General features: G+C 36.5%; 1 protein-coding gene across 21 annotated transcripts in view; it reads left to right on the forward strand.

Moving 5' to 3' along the window:
• The window catches only part of GTDC1 (glycosyltransferase like domain containing 1), a 494,398-nt gene that overhangs the window by 176,572 nt on the left and 299,817 nt on the right, over positions 1 to 18,009 (forward strand). For 18 of the 21 annotated variants that reach the window (XR_011569552.1, XR_011569554.1, XR_011569553.1 and 15 more), the window contains 2 exons: positions 11,872 to 12,039; positions 15,713 to 15,886. Coding sequence is in view for 14 of the 21 variants with exons in the window: in XM_070799858.1 (XP_070655959.1) it covers positions 11,872 to 12,039; positions 15,713 to 15,886 (342 nt within the window). In the remaining 7 variants the exon portion in view is untranslated. Of the gene's footprint in view, positions 1 to 9,530; positions 9,601 to 11,871; positions 12,040 to 13,488; positions 13,708 to 15,712; positions 15,887 to 18,009 lie in introns of all 21 variants that reach the window. The other 3 variants (XM_070799843.1, XM_070799848.1, XM_070799855.1) reach the window with 2 other exon arrangements.

An 18,009-nucleotide genomic window follows, 5' to 3' on the forward strand; every position in this document is an offset into this window, starting at 1 on the left:
GTCAGACAGGAGATGGCAAGAGTGAACATCAACATTCTAGGAATCAGTGATCTAAAATGGACTGAAATGGGTGAATTTAACTCAGATGACCATTATATCTACTACTGCGGGCATGAATCCCTTAGAAGAAATGGAGTAGCCATCATGGTCAACAAGAGAGTCCGAAATGCAGTACTTGGATGCAATCTCAAAAACGACAGAATGATCTCTGTTCATTTCCAAGGCAAACCATTCACTATCACAGTAATCCAAGTCTATGCCCCAACCAGTAACGCTGAAGAAGCTGAAGTTGAATGGTTCTATGAAGACCTACAAGACCTTTTAGAACTAACATCCAAAAAAGATGTCCTTTTCATTATAGGGGACTGGAATGCAAAAGTAGGAAGTCAAGAAACACCTGGAGTAACAGGCAAATTTGGCCTTGGAATATGGAATGAAGCAGGGCAAAGACTAATAAGAGTTTTGCCAAGAAAATGCACTGGTCACAGCAAACACCCTCTTCCAACAACACAAGAGAAGACTCTACATATGGACATCACCAGATGGTCAACACCGAAATCAGATTGATTATATTCTTTGCAGCCAAAGATGGAGAAGCTCTATACAGTCAGCAAAAACAGGACTGGGAGCTGACTGTGGCTCAGATCATGAACTCCTTATTGCCAAATTCAGACTGAAATTAAGAAAGTAGGGAAAACCACTAGACCATTCAGGTATGACCTAAATCAAATCCCTTATGATTATGCAGTGGAAGGGAGAAATAGATTTAAGGGACTAGATCTGATAGATAGAGTGCCTGATGAACTATGGATGGAGGTTCTTGACATTGTACAGGAGACAGAGATCAAGACCATCCCCATGGAAAAGAAATGCAAAAAAGCAAAATGGCTGTCTGGGGAGGCCTTACAAATAGCTGTGAAAAGAAGAGAAGTGAAAAGCAAAGGAGAAAAGGAAAGATACAAGCATCTGAATGCAGAGTTCCAAAGAATAGCAAGAAGAGATAAGAAAGCCTTCCTTAGCGATCAATGCAAAGAAATAGAGGAAAACGACAGAATGGGAAAGACTAGAGATCTCTTCAAGAAAATTAGAGATACCAGGGAACATTTCATGCAAAGATGGGCTCGATAAAGAACAGAAATGGTATGGACCGAACAGAAGCAGAAGATATTAAGAAGAGGTGGCAAGAATACACAGAAGAACTGTACAAAAAAGATCTTCAAGACCCAGATAATCATGATGGTGTGATCACTCACCTAGAGCCAGACATCCTGGAATGTGAAGTCAAGTGGGCCTTAGAAAGCATCACTACGAACAAAGCTAGTGGAGGTGATGGAATTCCAGTTGAGCTATTCCAAATCCTGAAAGATGATGCTGTGAAAGTGCTGCACTCAATATGCCAGCAAATTTGGAAAACTCAGCAGTGGCCACAGGACTGGAAAAGGTCAGTTTTCATTCCAATCCCAAAGAAAGGCAATGCCAAAGAATGCTCAAACTACTGCAAAATTGCACTCATCTCACAACGCTAGTAAAGTAAGGCTCAAAATTCTCCAAGCCAGGCTTCAGCAATATGTGAACCGTAAACTTCCAGATGTTCAAGCTGGTTTTAGAAAAGGCAGAGGAACCAGAGATCAAATTGCCAACATCTGCTGGATCATTGAAAAAGCTAGAGAGTTCCAGAAAAACATCTATTTCTGCTTTATTGATTATGCCAAAGCCTTTGACTGTGTGGATCACAATAAACTGTGGAAAATTCTGGAAGAGAAGAGATATCGGACCACCTGACCTGCCTCTTAAGAAACCTGTATGCAGGTCAGGAAGCAACAGTTAGAGCTGGACATGGAACAACAGACTGGTTCCAAATAGGAAAAGGAGTACGTCAAGTCTGTATATTATCATCCTGCTTATTTAACTTATATGCAGAATACATCACGAGAAACACTGGGCTGGAAGAATCACAAGCTGGGATCAAGATTGCCAGGAGAAATATCAATAACTTCAGATATGTAGATGACACCAGCCTTAAGGCAGAAAATGAAGAGGAACTAAAAAACCTCTTGATGAAAGTGAAAGAGGAGAGTGAAAAAGTTGGCTTAAAGCTTAACATTCAGAAAACGAAGATCATGGCATCCGGTCCCATCACTTCATGGGAAATAGATGGGGAAACAGTGGAAACAATGTCAGACTTTATTTTTTTGGGCTCCAGAATCACTGCAGATGGTGACTGCAGCCATGAAATTAAAAGACGCTTACTCCTTGGAAGCAAAGTTATGACCAACCTAGATAGCATATTCAAAAGCAGAGACATTACTTTGCCAACAAAGGTCCGTCTAGTGGAAGGCTACGGCTTTTCCAGTGGTCATGTATGGATGTGAGAGTTGGACTGTGAAGAAAGCTGAGCACCGAAGAATTGATGCTTTTGGACTGTGGTTTTAGAGAAGACTCTTGAGAGTCCCTTGGACTGCAAGGAGATCCAACCAGTCCATTCTAAAGATCAGTCCTGGGTGTTCTTTGGAAGGAATGAAGCTGAAGCTGAAGCTCCAGTACTTTGGCCACCTCATGTGAAGAGTTGACTCATTGGAAAAGAGTCTGATGCTGGGAGGGATTGGGGGCAGGAGGAGAAGGGGACGACAGAGGATGAGATGGCTGGATGGCATCACTGACTCGATGGACATGAGTCTGAGTGAACTCCGGGAGTTGGTGATGGACAGGGAGGCCTGGCGTGCTGCAGTTCATGGGGTCGCAAAGAGTCAGACATGACTGAGTGACTGAACTGAACTGAACTGAACTGAGAGCAACTTCCCTTATTTTGAGAGTGGTAGTGATGGTGGTACTTCATCTGATTCCTTATTCTCTTGTTTTACTGCCACTTTTCTTTGCCAGTGAGCATTCTTAACTCAAAAGGACAGTAAGAAGAAATCAAGCTTTCCTAGTATGATAATAAATGGTACAAGGTATCCCTATATGGTTGGCAGGTGAAATATGAACTTCATGAACTTCTAATGCTACATTTGGTTACCTCTAGGTTCTAAAACCTTTTCAGTTTTACCTGTTTATTTCCTTTTATTTTTTTCAAATCCTTAACTTTAACTAATTGTCCTTCCTGTCTGATTTATTTAATTAACTCTGATCCTTGCAAACCCAAAACCTCCAAACTCAGGCCTTCCCTGGTATGCTCAATAAACTTGAGACTTCATGGTTTTCTGCTGCCCTTAGTTTTCTCTTCTTCCTCTGAAATGATGGAGCTTAGTCCCTATCCCTTCATTCATAATCAGCCTTGCAGTGCTTTGTGACATTTCTTGGACAGGACAGAGCTGCCTATCCTGTTACTTACGTTTTTTAAAATTTATTGTTTTTTAATATTTCCTGTACTTGTGGCTTGTTTTGCCAATTATATTGTCACCTCTTTTGGAACCAGGATGATATACTTCTTATCTTTTGATGATATTTTGATTTGTTGGCTTACTGATAGATGGTCTAAAACAGATACATCTATAAATGTTCTGATTGGCTCTCGTTATTTTGTACCTTACAAAAATACGCCTAACAGATTCTAGTCCCCAAATAAAAATTTCTGTTTATTTTTTATTTTCTTCAGTAATAGACCTATCTTCCCTTCCTGTTAATTCCTTTCTTGTTACAAACGTAATTACTGAGTGTCTTGAAGAATTAAAATACTTGAGAGTTTGCTGGAGTTATTTAAGAGATACCTGGATTTAACTGGCACTGCTAGCTAAGAAAGCACTAAACAGGTATTATGTAATTTGTCTCCTGAAGCATCTTTAAGGCAGTTCAGAGTGCTGATGATGGTAGGGTGGATAGATATTAACAAACCAATTGGAGATACTACTTAATGGAAGGTCCTGCTTACAGACCTCAATACCCTGCCTTTTGAACACATATTCTTTGTATTGTGTTCGCCTAGCCTTCATGATGAGCACAGGAAAAAAATAATACTTAGTGGAAGAAACCAAAACTAACCTCTTAATTGATGCTACATCATGGGACAGCTTTTGGGAAACTATTAGCTTGTAAATTATCTCCTACAAGAACCTAGCAAATTAAGTGACTACATTTCTTTCTCCTTAATTTATTTTATTATTTTTATTTATTATTATTTTTGGCCATGCTTTGCAGCTTGCAGGATCTTTCTCCAAGCAGGAATCAAACTCAGGCCCTAGAAATGAAAGTGCTGAGTCCTAACAATTGGACCTTCAGGGAATTCCCTGTTTCTTTTCCCTTTAAATATGGCTTTCATCTTATAATTTTAATTGTTTCAGCACATGGGAACATTTGGTTATATGTGTTCTTTTTCAGTGTGCAGTGGACATGTTCTAATTAAGATCAAGTAGCTGACAACTAAACATAGTTAAAATGATGTTTTATATCAGGGATTAGTGATTAGAACTCAGTTATCTTTCTACACAGGTTTTTTTTTTTAATAAATTTTAAAAATATATTTAAGCCAAAGACTTTTGAAATGTTTGGGAATAATTTTCATATATGCGTGTATGTATCACTGAGCTCCCAGTTACATTGAAACACTGTCAACATGCTTTGAAAGTGACACAGTGGAGGAAAGGATAATGCTCTTCTCTTTCACTTCTCACGTCCAGTTCATCAGCAAACCCCATCAGACAGCTCCCCAGCACCATCAGTGCTATCATCTTAGTTCAAGCCACCATCATGTCTTGTCCTTACTGTTGTCCCTTGTTCCAAAATGATTCTGTTTGCAGTCTGTTTTCCATACTGCAGTCAGAGTAATGTTTTCGGATATTAAAAAATGATAAACAGCTCACGAAATACATAACAGATGTAATAGAAACATAGATTATATAAGAAAAAATTTAGACTATATATTTAAATAAATCTAAACATATATCTAAATATCTAAAACTCATGTTCCGATTGATGACATTATGACACATCGTATCTTGAAATCTGTTAAAATACGTGTTTTGGAAATTGTTAACATAGCAAAGCATGTAAAATACTAAAAGCAAAAAATAAAATTGTAATAATTTATACTTACTACAAAATGAAAGAGTAAAGGTAAATCCATCAAACATTCATTTATTGTTTTATCATTTCCCTAATTAAAACCTTTTCTTCTCTTCCCATTGCTCTTAGATAAAATTCAAAGTATGTTTCATGTCTCACAGAGGCCCATTGACATCCTCAACATTTCTCTGGTGACTTGTTGAACAGATGGCTCCAGTTTCCTTGGTCCTTATTCAGTTTCTCAACCTGCCAGTTTTCTTCTTGCCTTAGCTACTTTGTTCTCCCTTTTGGATCCATCATTTAGTTTCAGTTGAGTTCAGTTCAGTTGCTCAGTCGTGTCCAACTCTTTGCGACCCCATGAATCGCAGCACGCCAGGCCTCCCTGTCCGTCACCAACTCCCGGAGTTCACTCAGACTCACGTCCATCGAGTTGGTGATGCCATCCAGCCATCTCATCCTCTGTCGTCCCCTTCTCCTCCTGCCCTGAATCCCTCCCAGCATCAGACTCTTTTCCAATGAGTCAACTCTTCACATGAGGTGGCCAAAGTACTGGAGTTTCAGCTTTAGCATCATTCCTTCCAAAGAACACCCAGGACTGATCTTTAGAATGGACTGGTTGGATCTCCTTACAGTCCAAGGGACTCTCAAGAGTTCAAAAGCATCAATTCTTCGGTGCTCAGCTTTCTTCACAGTCCAACTCTCAAATCCGTACATGACCACTGGAAAAACCATAGCCTTGACTAGACGGATCTTTGTTGGCAAAATAATGTCTCTGCTTTTGAATATGCTATCTAGGTTGGTCATAATTTTGCTTCCAAGGAGTAAGCGTCTTTTAATTTCCTGGTGCAATCACCATCTGCAGTGATTTTGGAGCCCAGAAAAATAAAGTCAGCCACTGTTTCCATTGTTTCCCCATCCATTTCCCATGAAGTGATGGGACCGGATGCCATGATCTTCGTTTTTTGAATGTTGAGCTTTAAGCCAACTTTTTCACTCTCCTCTTTCACTTTCATCAAGAGGCTTTTTAGTTCCTCTTCACTTTCTGCCATAAAGGTGGTGTCATCTGCTTATCTGAGGTTATTGATATTTCTCTCTCATTTAGTTTAGTTCTTGCAAATAATAGATGCTTAATGTAGACTGACTAAATAAGCACCAGAATGCAAATAGTATCCATCTCTTCCAGGGTGGTTGTGCATTCCTTCATTTATGTTTTTTGAATGTAAAACATTTTCTGTAATGAACATGTATTTTCTAATTATCAGAAGGTAAAAAATTATCATTCTGGGCTTCTAGAATTGGAGACCCTGGTAGGTAAAATTCAGTAAGTCAGCAGGAACTTAGAAATTAAATTATCATAAGTCAATGAAGAGTCTGTACATAGAAATCAATTCAGTGAGGCATTGCATTCAGGTAGGATGGGTGGAGTGTTGGGTTAAAGGAAGTTGGTCCATCTGAGTTGTGCTTCCCAATTACTTTATGCCTAATTTAATTTAAACTTAAATTTAAAATTTAGTTTCTCAGTTGGACTAGCTACATTGCAAGTGCTTTATAGTCATGTTAGCTAGCTGCTGCCATATTGAACAGTATAGGTAGGGAAATTTTTCATCATGCAAAAAATATTTTATCACAGAAGGTATGGGATCTAGAATCCTGGAAGCAGATATCAAGGAACAGAAACTCAAGATAGGCAACAAAAGAATGAAGGAAGACTTAGGTAGTGAGGTTCGGCAGTGTGAATCTGGAAAAGGAGTTTATTTTGAATATTCAAAATTTGAGTATTCAAAGTTTGAGCATTCAAAGGAGTTTGAGAATTCAAAGGAGTATTCAAAGTATGCGTTTTGAGCAAAGTGACACAGCTGGAAGAAGGCATTTATTTTTCTGTTAAAGTCTTGAGGAAGACCTGTAAGAAATTGTTTAAGTATAAATAACAATGCAAACTAGTATCTGTGTTAAATTGTGTTCTGTATCCCTTTATGTGATAAATGGTTTTGGAAAGTGGGAGGCTATTGAAAAGATTTTATTGGGCAAGAGTAACTAGTACATGAAGGATTTTCTCCTTGATTGTATATGATAGTGGTTAGAATACTGAATGCCTGTCCTGTTTCTCATATCACTGCCCCTTTATACTTCATACTTTTAAGGTATAAAAGTATGCATCTTGATAACAGTAGTCACACAGCTACACTGCTTAGGTATATTTTAACATCTCTTTTGATTCATCAAGAAAATAGGATGAAAGGCAAACAACAAGTATATTCAAACTTAATCGAAGAAAAATAAAATCTTGAATTTAATTATGTTGAATAATTGCTTAAGCAAATGTGACTCAGATTGTAGGTGTAACGTGTATTGAAAATACTTGAAGCATGTATATGGATACAATTCCAAATACTAGAATGTTCTTACAACACAGAACCGTTTTGGTTAGATGATTTTAATAGCAGCTTATTTATACTTTTGGTGAGATGGTGAGCTAATGATGTAGCCGTTAATTTGAATTTAGCAGACATTTTAAATATAGGTTTCTCTTACAGAGACAAAAGTTGCAATTTAAAGCTCTTTGGTGGTCTAAAAACAGCTTAATTCTGTAGTAGCATGGTAATAAGTACTAATCCAGCTTATACAGTGATTGTAGTATGTCATGTTTGTGAAAGATTGCCCAACTGCTTTCTCTGGGTTTTATGTTAATTTAAAAATATTAAACATAAAACCTTATAACATCTTCATGCTGAGATAAACTGTTCAATTTAACTGGTGCTCAAGCAGCAGCTGTCAGGAATTATCTTGTTCCTAGTGCTTTTTGCTATCACCTTGTGCCCTTTCCTGCCAGAGACACAGTGTGGGATGATAAAGCTCACCTTGTTAGGATTTATTGCTTAAATAATACCTGAGGCAAGAAGAACACTGGGAACCTAGGGTTTAACTGCTGATTGAGTGATGTCATTCATTGTGTTATTGTACCTTTTTTTTTTTTTAATTGATAAAAGAGGGCAAAGTAAAAATTGCCTATGAATCTTACCTGCATTTTATTTTTTTTGTGTGAGCATCTTCCTCACTTCTTTATAGGTATCACTGAGCTGAATATTTGAGGAGTTGCTTATTGTCCAATTTAACTACCATTTTACAAGGAAAAAGCAAAGAGAAATGTTTTAATTATGTTGGAGATAATTTCCACAATTTAGAAGTAGTGAGGGCTATTTCAAAATTCGTTATGAAAATAAAATGAATTTCTTATTAATGACTGAACAAACTGAAGGAAGTGTTGGTGTGGGCAGTCCCAAATGGGTAGTATTATGAAAACCATTGCCATTTTACTTCTGAATGTATTGCAGCCTTTCGCTTGAGAACTTCTATTTGGAAGGTTCCATTTTACATTTGGATTCCTTGATTACGGATCAGCTGGTAGGCAGGGTAAAGAGAGGTGGTGTGTGGTTGGAGGAGAGTAAAGGCCTTGCTTTAGTTAAACATTTGCTACAGATGTTCCACCTTAAGGATAATTCCCATGGAGCAAATGAACAATTGGATTATGACTAGAAATACATATATGAGGGATTTATTATTTATGGAATGTAACATATTTTTCCCTTTTACTTTCTGCCATCTAATGTGTATCCTCCCAAGTTTGTAGTTTTATAAATGTATAACTTAAAAATTGGTAAAGGTAGATCAATGAGTTACAGTATACCATTTATTTAATCACTTATAAACATTTCTATGAATATTTGAATATTTGTTATTAGTGACCTTTTGACCAAACCATTTAAGAATTAGTTGCAGACATTATTATGCTTTACATGTAAATAATTCAACATGTCTACTAAGAACAAGGATATTCTCCTATATAACAGCAGTAAAATTACTACACTTCAATTTAAGATTGATAAAACTTTACAATTTTATATTCAACCCAATACTCAGAGTTTCCCTGTTGTCCTTATATCTTTTATAGTTGTTTTTTTCCCCATTCAGTATCCCATCAAGGATCACACACTGCATTTTGTTTGGGGATCTCTTTATTCCCCTTTACTCTAGATTTTCTTTTTCCTTTTATGACCTTGACATTCTTGAAGATCCAGCCCCATTTATTTTGTGACTGGCTGGCTATTTACTCATGACCAAATTCAGATTAAACATTTGGGGCAGGGATTGGTGATCTCTGTCTTTCTATCATGTATTGGGAAATGCATGATATCCCTTTGATCCACTATTGTTCATATTAAGTTTGATCACTTGGTAAGTTGATGTCTACCAAATTTCTTCATTAATTAATGGAAGTTACTTCTCCATGTAATTAATAGATGGAAGCTGTAGTTAATGAATTTCTCTTCCTTGTGTGTGAATGCATTGTGTTTACTTAGGTCTCAATGATTGAGTCATTGTTTACAATAGTGTGTATGTTGAGGGTGGAAGCAGGAAAAGCGGGAGGGGGAAGTATTACTCAATAACTTGATCTACCAATCACCACCTTTTTTTTTTTTTTTTTTAAGGAAAATATTGATTGAAATTAAATTTTATTTTTTTCTCTGCTAAAGATCATGGAGAAGGCAATGGCACCCCACTCCAGTACTCTTACCTGGAAAATCCCATGGACAGAGGAGCCTGGTGAGCTGCAGTGTATGGGGTCACTAGGAGTCGGACACGACTGAGCGACTTCATTTTCACTTTTCACTTTCATGCATTGGAGAAGGAAATGGCAACCCACTCCAGTGTTCTTGCCTGGAGAATCCCAGGGACAGGGGAGCCTGGTGGGCTGTCATCTCTGGGGTCACACAGAGTCAGACATGACTGAAGCGACTTAGCAGCAGCAGCAGCTAAAGATCAGATTTGTAGATAAGCAAATATCTTTGTATTTCATAATTTTCAGTCTCTTTTTTATTTTTTGGCCCCACTGTGTACATGCAGGATCTTAGTTCCTGTACATGCAGGATCTTAGTTCCCTGACTGGGAATCAAACTCATTCCCCTTGCATTGAGTGCAGAGTCTTAACCACTGGATCACCAGGGAAGTCCCCAGTCCCAGTTTTAGAAAACTTTATACTTGATGGTGGTGGGAATATTTTTGGACAAAATAGAGGACATTTTCAGGATATAAATTTTCTATTTGCTTTGTGCTTAGTTGCTCAGTCGTGTCCGACTCTTTGCAACCCCATGGACGGAGGAGCCTGGCGGGCTACTGTCCATGGGGATTCTCCAGGCAAGAATACTGGAGTGGATTGCCATACCCTCCTCCAGGGGATCTTCCCAACCCAGGAATCGAACCATGGTCTCTTGCATTGCAGGCAGACTCTTTAACCAGCTAAGCTACCTTTAGTTGAGTACAAATAGACAATTAAAAATGTATCTTCTTGATAAGATTATTTACTTTAAAGCAATAAATCATAACATTAATACAGCAATGTGAGTTTAGAAACGTCTCTACTATTGGGTCTTCTGTTTCTCTTTTAGTCCATGAAGAAGACACTTGAATTCCCATTTATGATATATGCTCTTGTTATGTAATTATTATTCTTATGTGAAAGGCTAGTGCTGCAGATCATATAAACACCTGAAGTTAGTCATTTGGCTTGTCAGCAAGGGAGAATTTATAGTAGTTGTAATCATGGTAATAACAAGGATGCTATTTAGTATTTATTAAGTACAATAAAAAGCATCTGCAATGTAAGTGGTGCACAACAAATTCATATCCGTAGTGTAATGAATAGTACTTTGGGCTTAAAAGACCAGGAGTCTCTGCTTTGCCACTTTCTACCAGTGTGATTTCTAGGAAAAACTCTTAACCTTCTTCAATCTCATTTTTTAGAATGGGAATTAAAGCTGTAATGGTTAAATGATTCTATATTATGTTATAAAGGTGGCATTTCATCAAAATTGTGCCATCTAAATGTCCCCAGCTGCTCAGGGACTGTAATTTGTCGCTCTTCTGTGTCCACATGTGTTAGCCCCCTTGTTAGTGAAATATTTCCAGGTTGTCCGAGACAGTTGTCTGTTTGTCCTCCAGAATATTTTATTCATGTCACTATTAATAGCCAGCATTCATTCTGTGGGCTGTCTTGTTCACCTCTTCTCTTCTTCTTGGCTTGACCCTGGTACATAGTAGGCATTTATAATAAATGTTTGTGGAATTAATGAGTAAATAGACACTATTTCATTCATAAACATGGATATGTAGACATTCAGTTTCCTTTGTCCCCACCGCGCCCCACCCCGCCCCTCTGCCAGAGTCAAGGAACCAGCCTTTCTTCATTTTTTAAATTTAGGTTTTATATAAGGGATATTACAGACTGTACATCTGGTACCATTAGCAGTCCAGTAATTGAGAAGAAAATATAAAACCAACCCCAGAAATACTGCAGAATATTTAAAAGGGGGGCAGTGAAAAACATGCCAGGAGAAAAAGCCCTCCCTCACTAGATAAGTCTGTTGCATAAATCAAAAGGGTTTATGTCATAACACGAACATGTGCCATTCCTGCTCATATATTGAATTTCAGTAGTTGGTTGCATAAAGAAGTAAAGTGTAATGAAACTGGCGAGCAAAGTATTCCCCAGTCAGCCTTATCTTTGTTCCATTTGTCCTTCAGATAGAGCTTTTCTTGCCTTTTTCAATAAAATCCATCCAGCTCTTTTTTTTTTTTTGCATCTCTCAGTAACTGAGCTGAGAAGACCAATGAGATTCAGGGCTTTTATAGTTCTTAGCAGCTGCTTTTTAAGAGATCAAAACTTAGAATGCTGCTACATGGTATTAGGCTTAACTCTTGATGTGTCCCTATGGGGGATATGTTTTCCTTGGGGTAGGATGAGTAGAGAGAAGAGAAGGTGAAGAATGCCCCTTCTAGTATGCTCAGGATGGTAACCCTAATTTCCTTCTTTCCTAGGATCCTCTTCGCAAGCTCAGTGCTTAACCTGACTGAACTGGCTGCCCTTCGACCTGACCTTGGGAAATTGAAAAAGATTCTGTACTTTCATGAGAACCAATTGGTATATCCTGTCAAGAAATGTCAGGAGAGGGATTTCCAATATGGATACAACCAAATTCTCTCCTGGTAGGTATAGATTGTATCACTGTATTTAGTCCTTTGCCATCTTTTTCCTTATCATTAACTTTTAAATCTAGAGACCTACGGTACACATATTTTTAAAATACCTTATATTAGGAGCAAATGTTTAAATATATCTTCCATGGTAAGAATTACTTGTACCTCTGCAATATATATATACAGATAAGAGAACAACTAATTTTTTTTATAAAATACATATGTGTAGCAACCGGATTATATGTTGAGCTAGTTATTTAACTGTATTTTCTACAACACTCAAAATAGAAGCAAAGAGCTGTCAGGGACCTCCTTCAGCCCCTTATTCCATCATCTGTTGTGTGAGATGTACTTTTAGAAAAGGCAGTTCTTCACCTCTTATTTACCAGCTACTTTCAGTGTATCCAGCCAAAATCAAAATAGAAATGTACAGAGGAGTAAACGAAAATTAAAGCGTAACAGAGAAAGAGGTTTTTGTCCTTTTATTCTTATTGTTTGTAAGAGAAAACTATGGAGAATGAATCTTTAGGTGATGTTTGGTTTTTTTTCTTCCCCTCATTGAGTCTTCTGAAATTGCCTAGCCTTAAAATACCATGACATTTTAAAGGTGATGGTCCTTCTGTTTTGTTACTTCAACAAAGTATATCTCTTAAAACTTAGTTAAAAAAAGAAGTTAATAACGACTCTGAAACAGCTTTGCTATTGGATCCCATCGACATAACACTCAAATGGAGTCAGTTTGGCAGTGACTGGGTACAGTTTACTCACCATTTTTAATAGTCGTTAGTCTTTGGGGTTGATGATGTTCTTAAACAGACACCCAGCTCTTTTGCTAGTATATTCCATAGTTTCGTTGACATAGAAAAACAGCTAGCTGGTAATACTTCTGTGTTTTGAGCATTTTGTAAATGTTTTCCTGCAATCATTTTTACAAGCTGCTTCAATTGTGAAGTAGCAATGCTATCAAAATAGAGAGGAGCTGCTTCCCGTCAACTGTCTCGTAAAAAAAAGCAACCGTTTTTAAATTTCAAAATAAAATTAAAATACTTTCTTTTATATTGAAACAGAGAGGGAAAATGTGTTTTAAAAACAAAAATGAAATCATTTTGTACTTTATCAATATGGAAAACATTTGTAATATTCTTTTGGTTTCTTGAATTAGCATCATTCTTTTCCTCAGATAGTGTGTGTTTATTACCCCTGAGAAATAACTGGGGAAAAAAATTAAGTCTGTTTTTCCCTTTATGGATGGCTTTAAAGTTAATGGAAGTTACACCCACTCATATCAGAGAGGAAATGCATGAAAAAGAATATTTCTGTAAACTATCTTGGTTCTTTAATTTGACGAAGACTGGGTTTTTAAGAATATATGTAGTTGAGTTGCATGCCCTTTGAGGGCAAATAGCAAAAAAAAAAAAAAAAAAATTTAACTCACTACCCCTCATCTCTCTGTTCTAGAAAAGATTGCTTTTGCTCAAAGGGAGTGAGACCATAAAATCTTATACATGATTTTTGAGCATTGCTCTTCTCAAGAGGATAAACTGGTAGATGAACTTGAAGAGAAAGAAATGGACTTGATCGTCACTGGGACTCTTAATGAGAAAACAGTGGTTTGCAGTCGTCCAGAGGAAAAATAAGAATGTCAGAAAGCAGTCCAGTTCAGATTCTCTTTGAAAAGTATGACTCCAGCTTCCTGAAATGTTTCTTTAGTTTTCTTGCTGACTTCTGCTTTTGTTGGCACTGTCAGATTTCTTTCTTAACTGTGTGGCAGTTAAGGACTTCAGAGATGACTGACATAAGCACTCACCTTAAACAGAGGTTTCACTAACCCTCTGACTGGTGTACACTTGTCGTAACTATATATTATGACCTGTGAGTCGCTATTAAAATATGTGACATATAGTGAAAACAGACTAGCTTAAAACATCCTTCAACTTTTGGTGTATTATTATATTGGCTTCCTTATTGCTCAGTGTAGTGTCAGCACTTCTGTGACATTCTCTTGTGTTATCCATGTTGTAATCACTGCTAACCCCAAATTTGCACTAGGTTGCAACTAAAAAAACAGAAAATGCTTGTATGGGAAAGCAGTTTTCCGGGGTGGGAGTGGATAGGGATGGCAGGTCAACATTCCTTTTGTTGGTTTTTCATTCCACTATGTACTGATAGTAGGAACTTTGTCTCAGTAAACGCAAATTAAACTAAACTTAGGATTTGTTATGATAGTCCTGCTCTGTAAACTCTATCTATTCATTTGTGTTTTGCAGTCTTGTGGACTTATGTGTCTTCTTTTCAGTTTTCTTGATGTTCTTTTTAGAGTGAAATAAAACTGTTTCCTCTTTGATCTTATACACCTTATCAAAGCATTTGTATGCATCATGTTGAGATCCAGGGACACTGAGACATGGAATCATTGCTTAAAGCAATGAGTGCTATTTTAAAAAACAAAACAATGATTTATTAAAATGGTTTTTTGAGTCATAAAGGAAACATAGTACATATTCCTGTTTTATCCAGTTCACCCACGGTTATCATTTGTGTTCATTGGTTTCCCAAAAAATGTTGTACGCAAATTTGGAAACTACTGACATATTTATGATACATAAACTTTGTTTTTACATTCCCTTCTAACTATATATTTTAGATTATTTTTAATTTAAAAAAAGTGCTAAGGAGAGGATCACAGCATTTACATCAAAAGCAACAGCCAGTATTATATTTCTCTTGTTTAATGTTGAAGGTTCATGGTGTTATGGTCCTTTATAATATATTATGTAATCAGTAGGACCTAGTGGTATGGATTTCTGGATCCATTTTCACCAGTTTCTTCTATTGCTCTGACTCCCCCAAGTCTAATATAATAATAGAATAAGTTACTTGTAGAGTTCTCATATAATCCTTTCTGTGTATGTAGTCTCAGAACTTTCAAAAACCTAACAGTTTCTTAAAACAAAGGTTAAAATGAGAAATAGACTTTAACCACATGTTATGAAGGTATGCTCTAGTGTGAAATAATTTTATCTGGATTAGTCTCCTTAAAGGCAGTGAAAAGTATGCTAACTTTTTTGTTCTCCATACTGTGGTGTAAATCAAAGTACATCACTGACATAAAAACTCAACATGGGTAACTGGGCCACAGAGAGAAAGGTCCTCATGTTTTTGGTGACACTACAGAAAATTCCTGGCATTGCAGGAAAATATACTTAGGTTTGAAGCCTCATAAGTGAGAGTGTTAGTGGCTCAGTCATGTCCAATTCTTTGCAACCCCATGGTATGTAGCCTGCAAGGCTCCTCCGTCCATGGAATTCTCAAGGCAAGAATACTGGAATGAGTAGCCGTTCTCTTCTCCAGGGATCTTCCTGGATTGATCCCAGGTCTCCTACATTGCAGACAGATTCTTTACTGTCCTCATAGAATCCCGTTAAATCACTGAATTCCTTTCCTGCCTTTCCTCTCTGATGCCTGCCATCTAACTTCCCTTGATATAAGGCTAATGAAAGTAACTTATCTGTTAGGATCATTTTGATAAAAACCAAGAAGTGGAGAGTTCTTTGCAAACCCAAGATTCAGTAAAAACTGTAATTAATGAAGAAGTCTTTAAGCTTCTTCTTTATAAAAGAAGTTATAAAAAGAACTGAATGAATGTGGGCTCACCATATGCATTTATCCTTTCCCTTTGCAGCCTGGTGGCTGATGTGGTGGTATTCAACTCAGTTTTTAATATGGAGTCATTTCTCACTTCTATTGGAAAATTCATGAAGTTGATTCCTGATCACAGACCCAAGGATCTGGAAAGCATCATCAGACCCAAGTGCCAAGTTATTTACTTTCCCATCAGGTTTCCTGACGTGAGCAGGTCAGTGTGACTCTATTTTCAATATTCTGTCATAAATTATTCCCCAAATGTATAAAAATAGGTGCTATTCTTGCCAGTTTTAGCTTTTTCACATAAGCATGGTTAGAGAATTGAGTACTCTTTTACCTTTCTGTGATTTATAAATCATGTGTCCAACCTATCACTGAATGGTTAATTCCAATATTAAGTTCTTCTTTTCTTTTCTCTTCTATTTGTTTGCCAAAGAAAGGTGCTTTGGCTTTTAACATTGACTGTTGTTTCTTCATTTGTTGTTTTGATACAGAAGTCATCGTCAAGCATATGTCCCAACCTTTTATTCAGCTTATTCCCAGTGGTTTATATGTATAATAGTAACTCCTAAGTAAGTCAGTGTTAAATTTTACTGCTTAGATTACTTTCATTTCCCATGCTGTGTTTCCTTCTCCTATTTTTTATTATTTACATTATTTTAGTAAAGAATTTGGTATTTTATATTGGGTTGAAATGCATTTAATTGCTATTTCTTTTTCTCAGTCACTAAGGATATTTTTATTACCCTTATCACTGGGCCCACCCTGAATTAGCAATGGATGATGTGGCGCAAAGGGAACATTCTAGAATTCCTTTTCACTTTTGATTAAACCTAGCAAAATTGTTTTTACTGCCACCAGAAATATATCCCCCTTGTGAATAGAAACTTTACTTCAGTCGGACTCATACTAGCTGGGGATGCTGCTGCTTTGTAACTGACTGTGTCCTTAAAAAAGAGCTCAGGGACAGCTGTTTCTTCCCCATCCTTGAAGACAGGAGACAATTTATTGTCCACGCATGCTGTGTAGGAGGTCGGCATTAGTGTCTATGTTCTGGACTCAGTTCACCCGGATTTTGCTGTGGGGACACCCACTCTTCCACACCCCTAATACTGATTTATTTGAGTCTTACTAGTTAATACTGCACTGAAGAAAATTCTACCTAATACCAAATCAAGCTATGAGTCATAAAGTTTGTTAGACCACCTTGCCTAATCCTTATTTTCTGGAGTTCAGAAAACAGAACGCCAGAGAAGCAGACGGGCTTGTACTCACACTGTTGATTGTTGTCAGAGACTGGATTCAAATTTAGATTCTATGACTTTTGATTCAATTTTCTGTTTAGTTTCTAATCTTCCTATTAGTACAGGTCATTTGTCAAAAATATTTAATGATCTATTTACATTTTTGAAAACTGTAAAGCTAAGTGAAACTAAGATCACAGTTGATTTTCATATGTATGTACATGTATGTACATATGGTATATATTTGTAATCCATAATTTTCATGTGTGATGAAAGAATGTCAGTGTCTAAAAAACACAATGGTTATGCTTTAGCTCTGTCTCATCAGCTAGAATATAACTTATACTTTAGGTCATATTTTTTAACTTTATTTTTGACATTCTTTTAAGTTTTTCATATAATAATATATCATTAAAATGTGCATCTTTAAGTGAATAGGTAGTTATAGTACATCTTAATTTTTATTTCTATAGAATTTCAAATAAATAATGTTTTTCAAATTCATTTGCATCTGATAGAGTCCTACAATATCCTATGTTTAATACACCTGTGGCAGTTGAATAGTTTATTAATTTGGACTGTATTACCATAAATAAATCTAGCTAAATGGAAGAAGGTTAAGAAATATTGTGGCCAAGATAACATTCATAAGCAAGGTCTTAGCCCAGAGTGTTATTTGAATTATTTTCAAATGGTAATTTGCTTTATCCAACCCAAACTCATATAGTGTAAGTAAGTGATTATTTGCATGAATGACAATCATTCTAATGCCTGCAGTCTTAAAAAGAGTATTATTTTGTTGAGATGTTGAAAAATATTTAGTAATGCCAAAGGCAAATAACCAAGGTGATTAAAAATAAAATGACTTTTGAATGCTTCTACTTTCTCTCTATACAAATATTATAGTCATGGCAAAGTTGTATTAAATTTATAAACAAAGCAGAACATATACTTGAATGATTAATATAATGTACTATAATAATATATAATATAAGGGGTAATAACAGGGAAGGGAAAAAGCCATATTTTAGCAAAGTATATGAGGACTTCTAAAGTTGATAATTGTTCAAAGTCAGAACGTCCAACTTTG

This window comes from Bos indicus, chromosome 2 (assembly GCF_029378745.1).
Source record: "Bos indicus isolate NIAB-ARS_2022 breed Sahiwal x Tharparkar chromosome 2, NIAB-ARS_B.indTharparkar_mat_pri_1.0, whole genome shotgun sequence".
NCBI classification, from domain to species: domain Eukaryota; kingdom Metazoa; phylum Chordata; class Mammalia; order Artiodactyla; family Bovidae; genus Bos; species Bos indicus.